At 37.2% G+C, this 20590-nt stretch overlaps 1 protein-coding gene across 3 annotated transcripts in view; it reads left to right on the top strand.

Moving 5' to 3' along the window:
• The window catches only part of LOC104899776 (midasin), a 51525-nt gene that overhangs the window by 23922 nt on the left and 7013 nt on the right, over positions 1-20590 (top strand). Inside the window, exons 27-63 of one of the 3 annotated variants that reach the window (XM_048648493.2) lie at positions 141-239; positions 328-428; positions 578-667; positions 745-810; positions 914-1078; positions 1261-1468; positions 1545-2431; positions 2574-4136; positions 4331-4520; positions 4601-4666; positions 6615-6691; positions 6762-7010; positions 8726-8861; positions 8945-9030; positions 9134-9219; positions 11600-11741; positions 11827-11916; positions 12628-12748; positions 12823-12968; positions 13054-13167; positions 13587-13739; positions 13917-14096; positions 14179-14364; positions 14440-14541; positions 14624-14848; positions 14922-15041; positions 15331-15421; positions 15514-15635; positions 15720-15884; positions 16292-16367; positions 16459-16571; positions 17314-17393; positions 17675-17788; positions 18552-18620; positions 18726-18882; positions 20025-20161; positions 20239-20342. In XM_048648493.2, the coding sequence (XP_048504450.1) occupies positions 141-239; positions 328-428; positions 578-667; positions 745-810; positions 914-1078; positions 1261-1468; positions 1545-2431; positions 2574-4136; positions 4331-4520; positions 4601-4666; positions 6615-6691; positions 6762-7010; positions 8726-8861; positions 8945-9030; positions 9134-9219; positions 11600-11741; positions 11827-11916; positions 12628-12748; positions 12823-12968; positions 13054-13167; positions 13587-13739; positions 13917-14096; positions 14179-14364; positions 14440-14541; positions 14624-14848; positions 14922-15041; positions 15331-15421; positions 15514-15635; positions 15720-15884; positions 16292-16367; positions 16459-16571; positions 17314-17393; positions 17675-17788; positions 18552-18620; positions 18726-18882; positions 20025-20161; positions 20239-20342 (6876 nt within the window). Of the gene's footprint in view, positions 1-140; positions 240-327; positions 429-577; positions 668-744; positions 811-913; positions 1079-1260; positions 1469-1544; positions 2432-2573; positions 4137-4330; positions 4521-4600; positions 4667-6614; positions 6692-6761; positions 7011-8725; positions 8862-8944; positions 9031-9133; positions 9220-11599; positions 11742-11826; positions 11917-12624; positions 12749-12822; positions 12969-13053; positions 13168-13586; positions 13740-13916; positions 14097-14178; positions 14365-14439; positions 14542-14623; positions 14849-14921; positions 15042-15330; positions 15422-15513; positions 15636-15719; positions 15885-16291; positions 16368-16458; positions 16572-17313; positions 17394-17674; positions 17789-18551; positions 18621-18725; positions 18883-20024; positions 20162-20238; positions 20343-20590 lie in introns of all 3 variants that reach the window. The other 2 variants (XM_010687040.4, XM_048648492.2) reach the window with 2 other exon arrangements.

Here is a 20590-nt window from a genome sequence, read left to right as displayed (position 1 = left end):
CATTGAAACTGTGAAATTTATGATAGGTTAGATTGGCATCCATTTTTGAGTCAATAGGATTGCTTTTGTTATCTGAATTGTAAAGTTTATTTGTGCTTGAAACTGAACTGGATCATGAGGGATTGTCTTCTGCTGTGTAGGTGCTGTTCACCTGGAAGATAGTGGGTTTGAGTTCTTGGCTCCTACTACACGTAGAAATGTCTTGCGAGTTTTGCGTGCTATGCAACTGTCAAAGCCTGGTTTGATATTTTTCTCATACCTTGTACCAGATTGGTGTTTTTGTTGATCTCTTTGATCTTGATATTTAATTGCTTCTATCCATTGTAGTGTTGTTGGAAGGTAGCCCTGGAGTTGGGAAAACAAGTTTAATTTCAGCCGTCGGAAAGTTTTCAGGTCACAAGGTTGTACGTATCAACCTGTCTGAACAGGTTAGAACTTTGTATATGGCCTGATTAACTGTCTTCGTATACTTTTATCTCTTTGCCTTTTTCGTTTGCATTTCTTACTCAGTTTTGTAAACATGTGTTTCTTTTGTGTATAATGTTTTTTTATTTTTTATTTTTTTGACATGGTATAGACCGATATCATGGACCTACTAGGGTCGGACTTGCCTATTGAGAGTGATGAAGGGTTACAATTTGCTTGGTCTGATGGAATATTACTACAGGTACTAAAAGTATATTTTGACGCTCGAAGGTTTTGTTAGATTGTAATAATTACATTGTGCATGATTTGTGTTTTCAGGCCTTAAAGGAGGGATCATGGGTTTTGCTGGATGAGATCAATTTGGCTCAGCAATCTGTTTTGGAGGCAAAGATCACTGTGCTTTTGTTCATTGAAGATTGTAGATTTTCGTTTGCTTGTAGCTTTGGATTTTTTTTTTTCCGTTTCTCACCATAGTTTGTAATGTCAGGGACTGAATGCTATCTTGGACCACAGAGCTGAGGTTTATATTCCGGAGTTGGGCCAATCTTTCAAGTGTCCATCTTCTTTTAGAGTTTTTGCTTGTCAAAATCCTTCTTGCCAGGGTGGTGGCAGGAAGGGTCTCCCAAAATCGTTTCTTAATAGATTTATAAAGGTATGTGCTTATTGATGCAACTTTTCCACTATGTTCCTGTTTTGGGTTGATGTATTGCGATAATTGCCTCATGAACTTATTACTGCCTTTTTTCATAGATCAGGTCTATGTTTGGGTAAGATGATGATCCTTGCATACCTGTCTTTCAAGCAAACTGAGTATCTCTTTCTCTCTTTGATCAGGTCTATGTGGATGAATTAGGCGAACATGATTATCATTACATATGTCGTTCCCGCTTTCCGGCCATCCCCGAGTCCATACTTACCAGATTGATTGCATTTAACAAGAGATTGTATGAAGATACTATGTTACATCATAAGTTCGCACAGCAGGGATCTCCATGGGAATTCAATTTACGTGATATCATGCGCTCCTGCCAGATAATTGAAGGTTGGTGTATGCACACATGTAGGATTTTATAAATGGACATTATCTTTTGTTTGTTAAAGAATTAAGTATTATGCAGGTTCTTCTGGATATATGAAGAATGATTCCTTCCTAGATGTTGTCTATGTTCAAAGAATGCGAACTGCTGTAGACCGGAGGGAGGTATTGCGACTATATGAAGAAGTTTTTGGAACGAAACCTTCTATAAACCCATATCCACGTGTACAAATGGATGATCACCTTTTGGTTGTTGGTAATTCTCGTATTAGGAGAAACCGTTTCCAGTCCATCAAGACCATTGATAGCGAACTGAAGATTTTTCCAGGATTGAGGAATACATTGGAAGCTGCCGCACAATGTATACAACAGAAGTGGTTATGCATTTTGGTCGGGCCAACATCTTCAGGCAAGACGTCGTTAATAAGGCTGCTTGCGCATCTAACTGGAAATGTGCTCAATGAAATTAATCTTTCATCTGCTACTGATATATCTGAATTACTTGGGTCTTTTGAGCAGTACAATGCCTATAGGAACTTTCACTGTGTTGTCACTCAAGTCGAGCGCTATATTAATGAGTACTGCAACCTGAAGTTAGATTCCTCTGCTGACGAATTTCTAAGGGACAGAGAAGAGCTGATTACCAAATGGCTCTGTTTTTCATCTAATATTAGTTCTGGCCACACACCTAATTCTGGTGCTTCAGATGGTGATAGTTGGAGGGAATCTTTATCTTTGTTGGTTGAGATTATTGAACTTATAGCATTTGATTTGGAGAGGTCTATGCTTCCGGTGTCTTGGTCTTTGGACGATCTGTCTAATGTTTTGCAGAAAGTTCAGAAGCTGCAAGAAGTTCAAAAGGGAAGGCCAGTTCCAGTAAAGTTTGAATGGGCCGCAGGGCCACTAATAAAGGCAATTCAGAATGGAGAATGGATTGTGCTTGAGGATGCTAATCTCTGCAATCCAACGGTATGCTAATTGCTATCTGTACACCTTCAATTCTGTCGCCCCCAAATTTTCTGTAAATTTCTTGTTAGTTTTTTTTTTGACGTACAATTCTGGATACTTTTTCACAAATTCATACTTTAAGATCTTTATGTAAATGTCACAGGTTCTTGATCGGATCAACTCATTAGTTGAATCAGAAGGGTCAATCACTGTCAACGAGTGTGGAAACGTGGATGGAAAACCTTTGGTTCTATCTCCACATCCTAACTTTAGAATGTTTCTCACCATCAACCCAAGCCGTGGTGATGTGTCCCGGGCAATGAGAAATAGAGGAATTGAAATTGTTATGATGCATCCAAATTGGCTGCTTAGTGAAGATGGCATGGAGAAGAAACAGGATATTGAATTAGATGAGGTTAAGAGCTTTCTTGCTTTATTTAACATTCCTAATAGGATGTTGGTTGATTGTATGGCAAAAGCACACATGCATGCTAGGAATGAAGGTCTGCTCCTGAATGTTCAAATTACTTATCTTGAACTAGTTCGATGGGTTCGCTTATTTGAGCAGCTTTTAATGACTGGCAATGATGTTCTGTGGAGCCTTCACAGTAGTTGGGAGCATTCATATCTTTCGTCATTAGGTGAACCTTGTGGATTGCGTATTGTCCAGGAAGCAAGAACTACTTATTTGATGAGCAATGGTTCCTTAGCTTTAGCAGGAAAGCTTTTTGCTGATTCTGGGGATATTTATTCGAAGCAATTGACAGAGGTGTCTCATGGTGAGTTATCTCTTTGCTTGCCAGGTGGATGGCCTGCGGGACTGAAACTTAAAGATTATGTTTGGCACTCAGTCGAAGCTTCTGTCAGACAAAACTTCTTGTATCTGGAGTATCTTGGGATGCAGTGTGCATCATATGAGCTGTACATTCCCAGGCATCAGATGTTGAGGGAGGATGTGTACTCCAATAGTTCCAAATCAATGTACTTGCTGGACTTGAAGATGTTGCAGGAAATAATGTATCCACGAGGTCCAAGTGGTGGAACTATGAAATGCGTTCTGACCAAGGACTTTGATATTCTGCTCATCAAGAAAAAGCTTTTGTTTGCTGCTGATTGGGTCATTGATCAAGTTACCGGAAAAACTGATCTTGACCTGTGTCTGTCGTGGTTACGTTGGTTTGATGCGCAGTTGCATCCCTGCTGCGATTTCTTTGGTTCTTTAGGTTTGGAGAATCTACTTAGAAAGGAATTGGCACACCCAATCTGGACATGCATCTTTCAATGTTGTCACGAATTGTCTCATCAGAGTGGAGACGTTGACCTGCAGTCGTTGCCAATCCTCGCTTTAGAGTCTGTTGACTTGCTCGCAAGTTTATCAATATCTTCTGCAAAGCTTCTTTTTAATGCTATCAATAGTGTTGGACTTTTAAGACGTAGTCTCTGGCAGTGGAATGCTGAGGTCAGTGAGCACTTGACTGATAAATGTATTAAATCTCTGGTGCAATCCTTGCGAAAGTTGGAAGAAGAAGTGCTGAATGTGATTGTTGAATCTGTATCTTTTGAATTTTTACACCAAACATACACTGACCTTTTGGAAGAGCACATCCTATTCTGGAATATCATAGTGTCATCAGAATTCGAAACTCTGCTAGTTCATTGGCGTGCTTTGATGAAGATTGTGCTGAAACTGAGAGAACTTTTTCCAGAAGCCGTAGATAATATGTTGGTGAGTATCATATGCTCATCACTTATTATTTTCATGCTCTTTGTAACTTGTGCTTTTAGCCTTTTATAAAACAATGCTTGATTTGATCTTTTGTGTTTTCATACTTCTGTATTGCATATTTGTATTCTTTTCTGTCACTTCAGTTTGCTGGGTTGATCATATTTGTGACCTAATCCTGTTTGTCATTCTTGTAGAGAAGTTTTGATACGATGTCTGTAAATCTAAATAAGCGATTGCCTTACTCTTTAAATTCTGAGAAGTCGATGTTATGGGCACATGGAGGTCATCCATCTTTACCTCGTTCTGCCGATATATGTAATAAACTTCAGCAACTTGTTGGCTTCGCGAAGCTACTCTGGCCAGGGAAACATTTGCAAATGCAATGTATATAATCTTTCACATTTGTCACTTGTTCTTTCTTATTTGGTATGCATATTTTACTGAAGATAGTTGTGTTTTTGCAGTTGATGGTCGTCTCCTCGAAGTTGCTTTATCAACCAATCGAGAACTTCGTTTTCTTGCCATGCAAGGTAGGCAATGAGTTTCTCTTTTACTAGTTATCATCTTCTGTAAGCATAAGACATACAGGTTCAAATAATTGTCGGAGTCTTTTGATCTCAAAAACCTTTGTGCTTCACTTAAGTGGGTGAACTTGGTTCAGTTTGTTGAAAAGAGCTGAGATTTCTTGTCCAATGCTTTGCTTTTCTTGTTCTACAAGGGAAGAAATTTGCATGCTACTCTGGTTTTGGAATTTATGCTGCTGTGTACATGCTAATTGGCATGATGTCTACCATCTGTATCATGTTGTATGTTGCATGGAAATTGGTTAATGAAGAATCTTTACATTCTCATAGGAGACATACATGGATTTTTATTATTATTATACGAGTTATAGGACCTTTCAAAGAAAATAGGCCCTTTTCATTTTTCTCTAAAACTATATAGGGACCCCAAGATTAGTAAATAAAACATTATAGATAAGACTCTTGACAAGAGAGAATGTAAACTAATCCTGAAACTTTATTTCTCACACATTTATGAAAAACAAGCATGATCATAGGAGTTTCTATGATTTGAATGACACCATCTGAGAGATAAAGACTAACACGATAGTGAACTAAAGATGGAAAACAGAGACATCGTTTGAGTCCACTTATAGTTTATACCTCCCTCTCTTTGTACATAACTCAAAGCAACAGGTAATTGTTGAAATGATTAATATTTCAAGTGAGGAGTAGAGTTTGGGCTAAATTTTTATATTTTAAACCTGTCGACGCCCTAAACCACCTCCTAGGTCCCCTATATAGAGAAACAATCATAAGACGAGCACCTCTAGATCTATTTCCTCCACATAGGTCCAAATGCTTTTCATCACCTTATTTGAAATACACAAACTGATATATCTTATGCTCTTTCTTGGTTCCGTCGGATTGTAATCTTATAGCCCGTTTTGATGACTCAACATCTCCAAAAGATATCCTCGCAAATTTTATCATCTATTTAAGCTCTGAAATTGACATCTTGCCAGTACACGTGCTAAGACCATGTTGAACTAATATTTTTTCCCCAAAACAGCAGGGTTTTGATTACACTGTCCTGTCAGTGTGAGTACGACTAAAGCTCTTGTATTTTTACCCATTCAGTAAGAGAAAGGAACTTTGCCTAACTTTTGGTCCTTGGCCCTTCACTTCTTTTTTTAATACTCTGTACTTGTCTTTAATACTTGGTGCTTCTAGAAAGTCTTCTGCATGCAAGGATTTCTTTGTCTGCATATTGGTGCCAACTTCAAAGAGAATCACAGTTGGAGTCACCTCACTCCAACGCTTTGAAGGCTCAATGTTCATCCTTTTGTCAATTAATGCATTAGGTCTTTGGATTTCAACCATGCACTCTTATTTGGTAAAACTGTAAAACTGATGTTCAATCCCGCTGTCAAGGGTTAGTGATGGCCTGCCCAAGTAAGGTAAAGAAGGATAGGGAATAGAATTGTTTAAATCTTCTAAGTTTTTCCAGTCAAGTGTTGTACCATGTCTCCTTCCCAATGATCTCGTAGGAATGAATTAATGGTCGTGGTTGAACCTTTTACCGGATTAGAATTTTGCTTCTTTTGAAGATGTATGTTCTCTTGACCTGATGGAGCCATTTGAGGATAATTTTATTTTGTTGTTTATTGATTTTTATATTGCGCTTTCCTGTACATATTTATGTAAGTGGGTGAGTTCGTGCGTGCGTGTGTGTAGTCATAGCTCAACTTGAGTTGGGCATGCCTCGACTTGGGTGCTCCTCTCGCTTGATTAGGGATCCTAGTTGCAAACGTAGATGTAGAAATTATTTTTAGGATGAAAGAATTGAGTCCTGGTCGCTTTAGGTTGAAGCATGGCTTTTGCTTTTGCTTTTTGATTCTTTTGTTATTCTAGTGTGCTATGCTTTTGGATGGTAGATGCAATATCTTACCCTTTATGTTCTCCGGATCTGTAGGTGTTTGCATGACATCATCTCTATTTGGGAAATATGAAGAGCGGGACGTTGCCGAGAAGTTACAGGATATGTATGAGGTATATATCTTACAGAAAGTGGACACTTAGATCTGATTCAACATCTAACATTCTTGGGCTATTTTTGCAGAGGCTATCTAGGAGATATGACAGTGAAAGAAACATACTGGAGGAAAATAGAAGAATTCAGAGAAGTGGACATTCCCTGGCAAATTCTTCTTGTTGTACAGTCAACCCTGAAATTATAAACTTTAGCTGTGGTTTCGAGACTTGGATGCAAAGTCTTGTTATAGTTGATGAGACAAGCCTTTTCCTGGATTTGTTCTTGCTCCAAGATTTATCAGCAATCATTTTTGCAGATCCAAAAGACGTGCAATTGGTACGATACACTGTTATAATTATGTGTGTGTGTGTGTGTTACCATCTGTGATTATGTTTCACATTCATTTTTTTTAGATATATAATTATCTTGTTAAGTTGTTAAGTGATTTATGAGTGTGATTATAATGAAACTTTGCTCCTTTTATTGTGATGAGAACACTATTGGGTCTCGTGCTGTTGAATTCTGATTTCTCACATGACAAAAACTGGAACAACCTTGGTTCTCAAGCTTGACTCACTTTACAACATTCTCTCAAAAAGAAACGAGATGGAGACAAAAATTCTGATGCAATTAAGCTTTAGCCTAACAAGCCTATGATTCCTTTCTGTCTTCCTTCAATATGGACCTTATATGCCAAATGTTTTTTTTGGGCTTTCAGATGGTGAACAATCTATAATTGTGAACCCTCTTTCTGAGCCACTTACCAGCCAAACGTCTTTCTGCTTATGAGGATGAAGATGAACCAAATAAATAAGACTTATACATTGTACTTTCCCTGTTAGCTAAAACCTAGGAGAGCACTATGACCTTAGGGAAAGCACTCAGCCCTCATGGGCAAACTAGTGGGTGCTCGATGATCAATTCATGGAATCTACTAGTTGTGAGAATATAAGGTGGAAAATCATGTTTTGACAGAATGGCTGTTGGAATGTTATCTTGTTCAAACAAAGCAACAACTGTAACAACCCCGAAAAAATATTTTCCATGCGATTTTGGTTTCATTTCATGACAATTCTTGCATTATAGCACTTGCAAAGGGTGGTCAGCCTAGTGGGTTCATACAGAAGAAAATGTAGAGTCATTCTTCATCTGCATATCATCAAGGATCACAAAGCCTTCTTACTTCTGTAGGTGTGGTAGCCTCTAACCTGAATGCTTTAAAGAGGTCTTGAAGGCTGCTTGTTGAAGAATCTTCTATTCATTAATGGAGATGCAAACCGGATTCAGCTGATGTCAAGGGACCTATGTTGTTTCTTATCTTGGACCAGCTTAATAGTGTTAACGCTTTTGATAGTCTGCTGTCATTAGTTGTGTTGCCTGCATTAGGTGATATGTGGAATAAGAATCTGAGAATTTACCTGTGTTTATATAAAGGCAACATTCTTGGTCAAAGGTAAGTGGATAGCACCGCAGAACGTGCTATCTGCTTGGACAATTACGGCTGATTGAATATTCCACAAGCCACAATTTTGTAGGTCGTATTTTAATTATTATGCTTTGCCATGTCATTACACTTTTGCTTGGGACTGATGGATATTGCTAAAAGATTATCAGGGAAACAACGTTTTTACCTGCTATCTAGGCTTTTGATCATCTTGAGAACGTGAGAATTTTGCTTTTTTTTTAACACCCAATCTGGGTCTATGCTAAATAAAAACCTTAGGATTATGACATTATGTATACGAAGATGAAAGTAGAAAGATGTAAAAAATAATGATACAAATTAAACATGATCTCATCATGCATTCTCAACTTATAACAGGAAATATATTTTTTCTTATCCAGCCTTTATGGTTATGATTTATTAACCCAGAAATATAAAGAAAAGGGGATAGTTCAGTGATTTATTTACATAGGTTCAGGAACTTCTTGTGCCTCTTATTCTTTTATTCTACTTCTTATTTAGTGGTATATAGCCTTCGAAAGCATTCTTTTTTCTTTTTCTTCCCATCAGGCCTTTTAACATTGGTTCTTATTGCTGTCTTTTACAGCTTTTATCTGGCTTGCATGATGATTTGGAAAATTCTTTGCATTTCGGAATCAATTTTTCATCACGGGCTCCCTTAGATTTGGTACCTCACCAGAAAGTGTTATGGATACTTGAGGCATGGAGGAATGAACCAGAAGGTCAAGTGAATTCCTTATTAGAACCTATTGCTACTGCAGTACTTTTACTCTACTTTAACCTTTCATCTGTATTTGTGTTGCAGTTGGCCAAAATTTATTTAGCGGTCTTCTTGAAATTTGGGGTAAATGGCATTCCTGCCTGTGGAATCGCCCCGTTGTCTCTAACAAGGTATTATATTTATTGCTTTCTTAAGGAGTTGTTGTTCCTAGTTCCTACTTAAGTTTCTTAAGAAATTATATCTCTTGAACTTGAATAATTTCTTCCTTCTCAGGAGCTTCCTGGGACAGAGGGTTATGAGTTCCTGATACCCGATATGCTTGTTAAACCACTGAAGACGGAGACTGTACAATATTTACTGTAAGGCATTTCTTGAGGAGAGATTTTCTCTTCATTTTTGTCTGCTTAAGATTCATACTCATGGTCTCCATTGCCTGATTTGCAAGTTGCACGCTCTGTTATCAAGAAGTTCATTTCCAAATCATTGATTATTATTGGATTGAGGTCGTTTTCACATGTTGGGGGATCAATTTCATCTCCAAATTATGTGTGTTGCCAGATAGCTTGTTAGAATTATTGATTATGTGAAGTAGCTGAAATGTTTTATCCAATTTTTTAATTAATTTTGAATATTTTACTACGAGGAATGCCTCCATGATATTGCCGTGATCTTCTGATAGTTTTTGCTCTTTGACATTATGTTTTAACAAACTTCCCTTTTGACCTTGTTTTCCAATAATAATATATAATACAATTACATTACTTCAAACAATTTATTGTTTTGTTCAAGTATAATTTCAATATACCTACGTTTTTAAATTTCTTAGTAATAGACATTTAAAGATATCAATGATCAAAGTTGTGTGTTGGTAAAAGTGAGACAACTATTCAAAGATGGAGCCACGGGATTGTAGAGTTAGTTCATTTTTCCTCTAATGGGACCAAATTTTTTTTTGGGTTGTTTTCATTCCTGATTTTACACAATAAGTGTTATTATATAATCTATAGGGCTTATTACTTATATATGACTTGACTGGCTGAGTGGCAATCTTGTGTCAATGGTGCTAATAAGGGTCTTAATTCTTTATTGTTTTTGACAAGTAATAAAGAGCTTGAGCCTTGATTACAAAGGCATCAAGAAGGTGTCACCCGTTTACAAGAGAAGGGCTCTTGTTGTGAGAACTTGTTTGGATCATCAATCCTGCTCTCAAGAGATAGTGCCGTAGGTAATCTACCAATGATATCGGGAAATCATTTGAACTTTAGGAAGAGTGTCATCACTAGGGAGTTAAATCTCAGCTATAGCACGGCATCGTGAGGTTTGTGACTTTGTTATCGATGTCTTTGAGCTGTTATATTGGTCCTCGAGCCGTAAACCATCTGCATTGCCTGCAATAGTAGGTCCATGACTGTTCTTGGCTTATGGTAATCACATTCACAATCATATTTGAAATTTGGAACCCCGCGCATTATCTAGTGGATAACAAGGTTATTTGTAGTCACCCTAGCACTTCAAATCGTTTTTAGGTTGTAGAGAGGTGTTCTCCAGATACTTCAGAGAAATTCACTTTTATGTAAGTAATAATCAGTGATGCTAGTATTTGACTCTCCCAAGTGTCCCTGATTTTCTTACCCCCAAGCCAATTATGAAACATGCAATATCGTATATGTCATGGTATCACCTGTGGGCTATGTCAATGTAATCAAGTTGCAAATCTTAGTCATGCACCCGTTCCAACTTGGATATCTTTCATTTAAAGAACCCTTAATATGCTGCTGTTGAAGAGTTGTGCATGATATCTTTCATTTGTGCATATTTTAGTTTTACCACAAATTTTGCTCATATAAAAGATGGCACTATCATTTGTGGCATGATGAAATGTCAAATTTTCATTTTCATCCCCTCCCACCCCATGGGAGACCGAATATATTGGGTGAATATATGTCAAATTTTGCTCTGCTACTCTATTGGTGGCTGAACTGGCAATAAAAGATCTCTATTCCACTCTCTTTAAACAAAGCAATAATATAGAAGAATGAATGAGTATTCAGTAAGGAATGCCAAAAGAATGGACAATGAAGAGAAGAAAATAAAAAAGGCTAATAACAGTTTCTTAAAGTTTGACTTTATATAACCTTAAAAAAAGTCTGATTCTATATGCATGCATACCTATAAAAATGTCCTTTTTTGGGGTTATATTTGCAAATTTAATGTTCTGTAAGACTTTTGTAATCAATTCAAAATTTAAGAAGATTTGGTAAAAAAATTATGTTTAAAGATCAGTTTTTTCTATTTGTAAATATTTAAGTAGTATTTACTTCCTTTGTTCCAGTATAGTTGTGACACGTCCCTTTTTAGGAACTTTCAAATTAGTTGCAATATTACTTCATTTGGCAATGGGTTCTTTCGATCTCTCTTTATCGCATGAATCTCTCTTTTCGTCACGTGCACTGATCAAAACTTGTGCTCCCCTTCTTGTTGCAACTAATGTGGAATAAGTACTAGAATTTCATATTGCACTGCTATGTGCCCCAAACTGTTATTAATTTGGTAGATGTATATACATTAAAATGGCATCAAGGGACTCTTTTCACTTTACAATGATGTCTGTTAATCATAGGATTGGTTTATGGATTATTGTATGTTCTACTCTACGTATGTTGCTTTCTCTATCATCTAAAAAACGAAGGCAAACTACAAGAGAATCATATCTGTATTTTTTTTTGGGATCTGGTGTAGGAAATCTGCATATGTTATGAAGGATTACCATTTTCATTGCTTCAAGCTCAGGGTTGCCTCATCTAACATTTGGAAAAGCGTTGTGCCTAATGCAGACATGCATTCTTCTCTTATATGTGGTGCTCGTTACTTGTTGCTCCAGGTACGTCACATGCCAATAATCTAATAATATTTTTGCTTCTTGTGAGTGGTGCATCTACCTTGGCTGATTAATCCTTTGCTTTCAGATTATATCTGCCCATAGAAAGTCCTTTACACTTGAAAACTTTGTGGAAATTAAATCAAGTGTTTCGTCGCTTTTCAAGAACAAGATCAAGGTAATATTTTTCATTAGACTTTATGAGTTGTCTTGCATTTCTTTGGGGGCTTTGTAGCTGATTAGCTATAAACTAAATTGATATGGTCTGCTGCTCACTAAGGTAACCCTACAGTTCAACTCATCTCTTTATCTCAGCTTGTTAGTATCAACATGGCATTCCTGCTGGTGCAATGTGACACCTGGCATATGCAGTAAGTGGATATGTCTCTGGTGTCGCTGCGCTTACTTACCACTTACCAGTAATAGGTGATCAACAGGGAGAGGGTCATAGGGTGAAATAGAGAAGGGGAGACTTGGATTGCTAGGGTTTTTTCTTCTTGTCGCTTTAGATCCTTGCTAGTGAAGCAGCAATTGTCAATGATTTCTTCTCTATGGCTGTTACTCCACACATGATACTAAAGAGTGTTGGATTTTAGGGGAGGGAAATTATTGGTCAAAAGTCTGAGGAGATGGGGGGGGGGGTATCTGCTTGGCTGGTAATCTGGCTGAGGAGATGGGGGGGGGGGTATCTGCTTGGCTGGTAATCTGGGTAACTTGTCGAACGAGGTTTCCCAGGTTTACCCCCACGAAGTAGATTCTACACTCAGCATGATGTGCATCATGTTACAATGGCACACGAAACTGAAATCTTTAGAATGTACTTTTGCTAACAAAAAGTTGTTTTTTATATACGCATGAGGCATCATCTTCCTTTTGTTCAATGCAGCAGGATGACGTGAAAACTCTTGTTTCGCTTCTTGGTTCATCCAGACATCAGAAGTTTGTTTCCCTTGTCAAACCACTTATTGAACCGCTGCTGAAAGAAGTTTTCTATACACGCGCGCATGAGGGTACATATCTCTCAATTACAATAATGCATCTCTTACAGTCATATTGCAAGACTTTGACCATGTTGTCCCTTCAGATAACATAAGCTGTGTCTGGTTAAGACTTGGAGCATTGCGATTTCACCTGTTGCTTGCTTGTGACGAGCTGGATCCAGCTATAAAGTATAGTTGCAAACATCAGAAGCTGGTAGATAAATGTAAATCGCTCGAATTGGAAAATGAGGTATTCGTTCATCCTTCTGTTTTCCTGCCCTCCCTTAAATTTGTTGCTTTATTAATATTCCCTTTCAATCTGAAACATTATTCAGGTCAGGCATTATTGTAATTATCTGGCTGGTTCGTTTTCGTCAAGAAAGTCTGATGAGCAAAGGGCAAAATTGTTAGAAAAACATGAATCGGAGTGCAAAAGAGTGCAAAGAAAGGTATTGCAGAAAAGCTAGATTGCAAGTTCTATTTAATTCTTTACACGTAATCATATTGCTGGTGTTGCAACTTGCAAGATAAGTTGGAAGAAAGGTTAAAGATCCGGATAGATCAGATACTATTTTTATGCCTGTTGAAAACTTGAAATGCAAAAAAAATCTTCTTCTCTTTAGTTTGCCTCATATGCTGTCTGCTTTGAGAGGTTCTGGAGTTCCTTTTAAAATTTTGAGAAACGTATATGGACAGATACTAATATTGTAAGGGAGCAGCTTGCTTTATACTTCAAATGAATGTGTTGTTAAATAAGCAACTTGTTCATGTCACTATCTTGGGAGTTGGAAGTACTTGGAAATCTTTAAAAAAAAAGCTTCTATAACTTGATTTATTATTTATTGATTATTGAAATTCCTGTATGTAGATTGTCTACCGTTCAGATCCTGGGAAGTTTATCAAGCTGAAGGATGAGTGCATGGAGTTCTCTGAGAATGTTAACTCGGGATTGAAGCTTATGGAGAATTCTGAACAGATTACAAGCTTGCAATCTCTAATCGACCAAGCTAGAACCTGGCAGGTATATATCTTTTTTGGTCTCTCTACAGATGCCTGAATGCCCATGCTCCCAACCAAAGAAAAATAAGAAACAATGTATTTGGATTGGATTATCAGTTTCCCTTTAGCAAAGAACCAAGGAGTTGGACCTAATAATGCTTTGGCATATGAAGATAAAGCTTTATTCTTTCTGCTTCAGGCAACTGCTAGCCGTTTTATTGATCGCTTATCAGAGGAGTATGAAAGTTATGTCGACGTTATTCAGCCCATTCAAGTTGCTGTTTACGAAATGAAATTTGGCTTAGCCCTGCTCATGTCAAATACCCTGCAGAAAGATTTTCTAGGTCGAGTGCAAGAAAACACACTTGATCCCATTCTGGTACTGGATGCCTCCCTTTTGTTTCACGTACTTCATTATTACATTTTTGCTTCTGTTTGGTCTCATATGGAATTTTGTACAGGATGCAATCTATTCGTTCATGAGATTTCCTCTTGGATATCCTTTTGTGAGACAAGTCCAGGTTAACTTCTGTGTACCTGAGTTCCCCTTCTATGCTGTAAAATTTTCAACATGCATTTGGGTGAAGCTGATGGATTTATTGAAGAAGGTTATTATATCAACTGAGAGAGTTGATGGAGGGAAAAAGGTTAGTGTTTCTGGTATGTCTAGCATCATGAAGTTTGGATATCATTATGTTTAAATATGCTTGTCAAATATACAGGTTTCGTCTTTCCGGTTAGAAGCTTCTCTTTTGGATAACGTACTTGGGCATGTGGTTAAACATGTCGGTAACACAAAGCTGTTGGATGTTGCATCTTTCACGGTGAGATATTGTCTTTAGTTATATGGATATGTTAAATATGATGAGAACACTCACCGTCTTTCAATGCATTTCCTTGAATCAGATAGTTGATAAGATTTCTTTCTTCTTCACGAGCTTGTGGAGCGATGCAAAAGCTCAAGAAAAAACTGAACATGACAATGAAACACAGTTGTACAAGTTCAGGCCACGTCCCTTCAAGCTAGATAATGCGTACGAGGTTGATTTGTCATCTCTTAGCAGTTCTTTCTCAGGTGATAGCTTCGCTGAATGGAAGGAATTGCTTCGTGATGAAGAGAACACTCTAGGGGTAAATCCTCGGACTTTATTCTTATCAATTTATTTAATGTGCAACAGACATTGAACAGAGTATTCATATGCAGAAAGACGCTGTTGAGCAGTCCGAAAGCTCTGGAGATTGGAATCTTGTTCCAGAGTCAATGCTGAACACCATGGTGAATGTGCATAATCAGCTATTTGGGTCAAACAATTTGATTGAATCTGTATGTCCTTGTACTCTTTTCCAATTTTGGTATATGCTTACAATAAACTTTACTACTTTGCTGTTGATGGAATTTGATATCACCAGATCTTGGCTCCCGCTAACTATTATCAAGTTTTCAGTCTTTGCCTACTAGAATAAGAATAAGGCTTATCACATGATCGTCATATTTCCATGATGCTTTATCTAATTTGATATTTCATAACCTATATCCTTTATTTCTGCTCTTAAGTTAGTTGCTCAAACTCCTCAGTCCATTTCGGCCTTTTGATATGGTTTTGCTTGTGCAGTTAGGAATTGTGGAGGTGTCTAATGCTGACAAGCTGAATATCTTTGTTAAGTCTTACACTCTTGGATCAACTTTACTCAAAGGTGGAATTTGTATGTTCTAAATTTATTAGACCTTGATTTATAGGTCTAGATTTCATGTATAAAGATTAATTTCTTACTTGATGAATATCTTTTTTATCCAGATTTAACAGGAATATCTGCTTCCCTCTTGGATGCTAGACTTAGTGGCGAGCATATCCTTCGCCTGTGTCTGGAGCATAAAGACATGCTACCTAGGTCTGATAGTTCGCGGAATTTTTATAAGGTACTTTACACTTTGTTATCATGCCAACTCTTTGGTCATTGTTATGAAACTTTAGTGAGCCTTACTGTCATTTATTTTGTATAGGATCCAAATCCAACTGTTGTGGCCAGCATGGTGGAGTTGCTTAATTGTCTGAGACAGCAAGTTTTATCTTTGTTAGAGCAGAGGGATGAACACCCGGGACTGCAAAAAATCCTGGATATTACCAATATGCTCCTGGGCCTTCCGCCGAGCACCTCTGTTGCTCAGGTAAAGCAGCCTTGTTTGTGTTATTCGTTTTGCTTTTTTTATGGATGTAAACATCCTTCACACTGTAAACTGAACGAAAGAGAGCTATTAGATGTAGAGATGATTTGTGATTTTGAGTTGGTAAATATGTTTTGAGTGATAATTTTCTGAGTTCCAACTCTTCTTTATATATATTCCATGGAGTCTGAACAATTTTTTGCTGTTAGTGAAATTCCAATGTGAAAATTACGCATGAAGCAACAGCAGTTGCAAACTCGGCCTTCAATGGTGTAAATTTCACTGCAGCTTTTAAGCATGTCTTGCATAAATGATGTATATAACATCTTGTTTTGCAATGACTTTTTCCTTTTGACCATTCTAAAGAGTTCTCTTGCCTCTGGTTATCTAATTTCATATTTCTTGTAAAGGCTTTGTCAGGCCTGCAGTTCCTGGTCAGCCGAGTGACATTACTGCAGGAAAGTGGTGCGAAATTTCCTCTTACTGGTGAGACACAGTACTTTTTGCATGGAGAAGAGTGTTGTTTAGCTTGCTTTGATAATATGGATCTTTTATCGGTCTGGTTGTGTTGTAACAGATGAACTAGAACCTATTGTTGCTCTTATTTCCTCGTTTCAAAAGATGGAGTTCGAGATGTGGAGAACCATGCTGGATGATGTTCTTATTCAGTTTGAAACGAATGCTGTAAAGGTGAGTTTGCTCTGTTTTTGGTTGGGAAATTGTTTCGACTTTTAAAATATTCTATATTTATAGGAAAACTTAGAATATGATTATGGCTTGGTGTCAGCGTATGAAGTCAGTACCTTTTTATTTCGTTGATCTTACTAATAAGTTACAAACTATTAACTTAGTGAAATCTTTCTTGTTGATCTTATATTAGTCTTTTTTACATCTTATCAATGAGACATAGAACATTCTTCTTCCTCCAAATTGTGTCATGTCTTGGAATGTGCCTGTTATTTGTGGGTGAACCTTGTCAAATTTCCATGGGGGATCCTATTAGATTTGAAATGTTAGGTAGACAGTTTGCCCAGTTCAAACATATAGGTGGTGCTTCAGGTCCTTGCCAATTAAGCCCCAATTCACTGGAGCCAAGAGGTAAGAGCAGACAGGCCACAGGGGGACAGATTGTATTCATACCTTGTTTTAGGATGTATTAGAGGAAAGAAAGATATTTTTGTCAATGTAGTTCTATATCCTCTGTTGTGCAAAACCTCTGTAGAATTATTAGAATAGAAGTTGTTGGGTGTTTTTTCTTAGTGTATTGTAAACTTTTGGTATAAACTTGAGGGTATTGCTTCCCTTGTCAAGAGTTCCAATGTGTGTGACTCTTCTTAATTTTGCAGTTAAACTACTTGACGCTAAGGCTCCTTTTTTTCTGTCTTTATTGTTCGTATCATTACTGATTGTTTTCTTGTTTATTTTGATGCAGTTGTGGTTTCCCCTTTACTTGGTTCTGCATCGAGAAAGCACTACAGATATTGCTGAATATTCTCAATCCACATTGCAAAGGCATGTCAAATGTTTTCTATGTAGCTGTTTAATCTATTAGAAAAACATGGAAAGTTCTATTTTCTTTCAAAGAAAATTTGGAAAGTTGGTTGGGTGACGAAAACCAATGAAGTTGAATTTCGTTGTCAAACGTTGGTACTTCCTTCCGTGTGAAACTTCCTAGAAATTGCAATTTTTATTATTTGTAACCCCTAGAGGATTCAACCGAATGATGTCCGAGTTCAATATAACTTCAAAATGAAGCAAGTTCTGATTCAAATGTTCTCTGACACGGCTTGCAGCTTGGAGGAGTTTGCTCGAACGTCCAGTGTTGGTGAATTTAAAAGACGTTTGCAGCTTATGCTTTCATTTTATGGACAACTTGATGCTGGAATATGCCTGGGATCGTATGTTAGGTATGTCTTGCTTCAAAGTTTTATTCTCATGATGAAAATTTGGACGGAGTTGGTATTTACTGCCTGCAATTTATGAATATTTGGACGGAGTTGCTATTTGGAGTATGGTGATGCTGATTGGTTAGGGACAAATATTTTGAATATTTTCCTAAATTTCCATCAAAATAGCTGGTCTAAGCCTTGAACATTGTGAGACTGTCATGCAACTTGTGCTTAATTATCCGAATGCCATTCTGCTGACATGCATAGAAACTTATAGCAGAAGGAATTAATGATTCTTAATTTAAGAAAACATGTATCCATTACTTTGTCTTTTAGTTCCCATGCATACAGATAGCTTATGCTGAATCGAAGGTAATTTAGCTATTTTTCAGGGGAAGAATGAATATTTCTTCTATCAATTTAATGAAGGAAGAGACAGAGAGAAAAAGTGTGTGTCACATTGAAGTTTGTGTGTGTTGGCCAACTTGTCTATGAAGGCCCACTTTCCTTCCCGTTTTAATTGCAGGGCTCGTTTTAACAAACCTAGCTCATGTAGTAGTCAAACCATGAGGAATTACTTATTCCACCTAGGAGTGTGCAGGAAAACCTGACCCTCATTACCCACCTCCCCATGCTGAGAGAAAAAATATTTTGTGTGCATCATATGGTGTTTTCAACATGGGACTTGATGTTGACCTCCATAAACTCTTATTCTTTGATGCGTTATCAACATATTAACTGAAACAGTTTACAATGTTCTAATTCTTTTTCGAATGTGCAGTTATACGCAGAAAGAGAACAGAGATGTTATATACAACATTTTTGGCTTCTATATGCAATCACTGCCTGCGTAAGTCCCTACAAATTTCAACATTGCTGATAACCTCTTTCTGTTCTCTTTTCGATGATGAAGCTAATTCCTAATGGGTTAATGATATCCATGTCTATTTCTTAGGGTTATGAATCACATTGCCTCTAGCACTAAAAATATAAAAAGAGAATTGGAAGAATTTTTAAAGCTGTGTCAATGGGACCGTCCTGAAAAGCTTGTGTCTGTGGAAAATTCAAAAAGAAATCGTCAAAAGCTTAAGAAGCTCATACAGAAGTACACTGTGAGTAAATTTATTTTATGTGTACAAAAGTGATATCTTTTGTTGAGCTTTATTACCTTATATTGATATATTTACTGCAAGAACAATTTTGAAGATCTTGAGACACACTTGTCTGTTCTGTTAAATGTAAGTTGATATAACTGTTAGCTTTTTAGCTTAAGAGTTGGTTATTACTTATTACGAACCTCGCAATATTCACCGTCAAATATCTAGTAATGCTAGCTTTACATTTGTAAACAATAAATTTTTTTTCCACCTGAATATCCTTTCCGGTGGCCCATGTGTCGCATATGATTATGTACTAATGCAAGTATCAATTCTTTTTCTGTTCTCTGTATTTGGAAGATACTACTTTCTCTATTTTGTACTAAGATCTTATGTGTTATACCTGCGCTCACTTTGTACTTTGTGCAAATTCTTACTCCTTCTATTCCTCAAAGATCACTTTGTACTTTGTTTAGCTGTACTAATGAGAGGTTGTGGGAACCAAATCACCTTGAAAGGAAATGGGACAATCTTATTGAGGCAAACTAAAATGAAAATAATGAGAAATCTTTAAGGTAATTTGGTCCTATCCAGTGGTGCAGTTAGCTATGACATACCCAACTACTCCTTTAGTAGGCTAAGTTCATCCTCAACATTTGGTGGTGCCCTTGTGGGCACAGCTGATCTGTCATAGATATTGAGGAACATATTATAGTCTATTAGAATATGAAGATAGAGAAAGATGAGGGGGTCTTTATGCATTTATTAAAGACAGGAGACAATATAATGTGCAAACCAGAACATACATGGTGACAACTTTAGTGAGATAGGTGGAATACTATAAAAAAAGATTACAGTGCAAGAGGATTTGAGAAAGCTCAGTTGTACTTTCTGATCAATAGAACGGTTGATGATATATGGTCATGATTCAAAACATTGGTAAGCTGTTTCCTGATGAAACTTGACCGTGCATTTTAACTTGTCATGAGAACTTTGTCATGGCAAGTTTTTACCTTTGACTTTGTTGCCCATGTGATGTGCTGCTAATATTAGTTACTCGCAATTTTTTATATGGATCGAGTTGTTAGCCATTTCCATCTTCCTGTTCTTAGCTGAGGGAAGATTGTGTCATTAACCTCTTGTTCATGTTGGTGTAGGATGCACTTCAGCAGCCAGTTATGCTTGTTCTTACTCAGGAATCTGATAAAAGAGGCTTGAAATCCTTGAAGTTTGACCAGTCACCTGTCAAAGATTGTGAACTCTCTGCATTTGATGTAGCTCAGTTTGATAACAGGTGGAGTTATCTTATCTCCTTTTTTTCAATTTGAAACGGAGTTTATGCTTGTTTCTTACTTAGTATATTCTCAACAGGGCTACATGGTGTGAAGATTGGATGAAAAAAGTTGATAATGCTGTACAGTGCTTGCATGCTGGAACAAAACTAGATATTCAGACATCACTTCCTTATTCTGATGGTGCTGAATTTTCTTTGTTTTTTTATTTCTCAATAATAAAGAATTTATTTCAAGGGTACTCTTTTCTGCAGGTGGGGGGGGGGGGGGGGGGTGTTTTCAGGGGCAGTTACTGTCTAAGGGGACCAAACTTTGTTGGACCCTTACCCTAGGGCCTAGGCTCCTTTTGTGGCTTTGGTGTTATCCTGTGTTGCTCTTTTATGCTCACTGACTATCTCTATATGTTATCTCCCTCTCGCCTTGTTCATATG

This window comes from Beta vulgaris, chromosome 7, assembly GCF_026745355.1.
Source record: "Beta vulgaris subsp. vulgaris cultivar EL10 chromosome 7, EL10.2, whole genome shotgun sequence".
Taxonomy (NCBI): Eukaryota; Viridiplantae; Streptophyta; class Magnoliopsida; order Caryophyllales; family Amaranthaceae; genus Beta; species Beta vulgaris.
The sequence above is the reverse complement of the archived record's forward strand: the minus strand, read 5'-3'. Positions and strand labels throughout refer to the sequence as shown.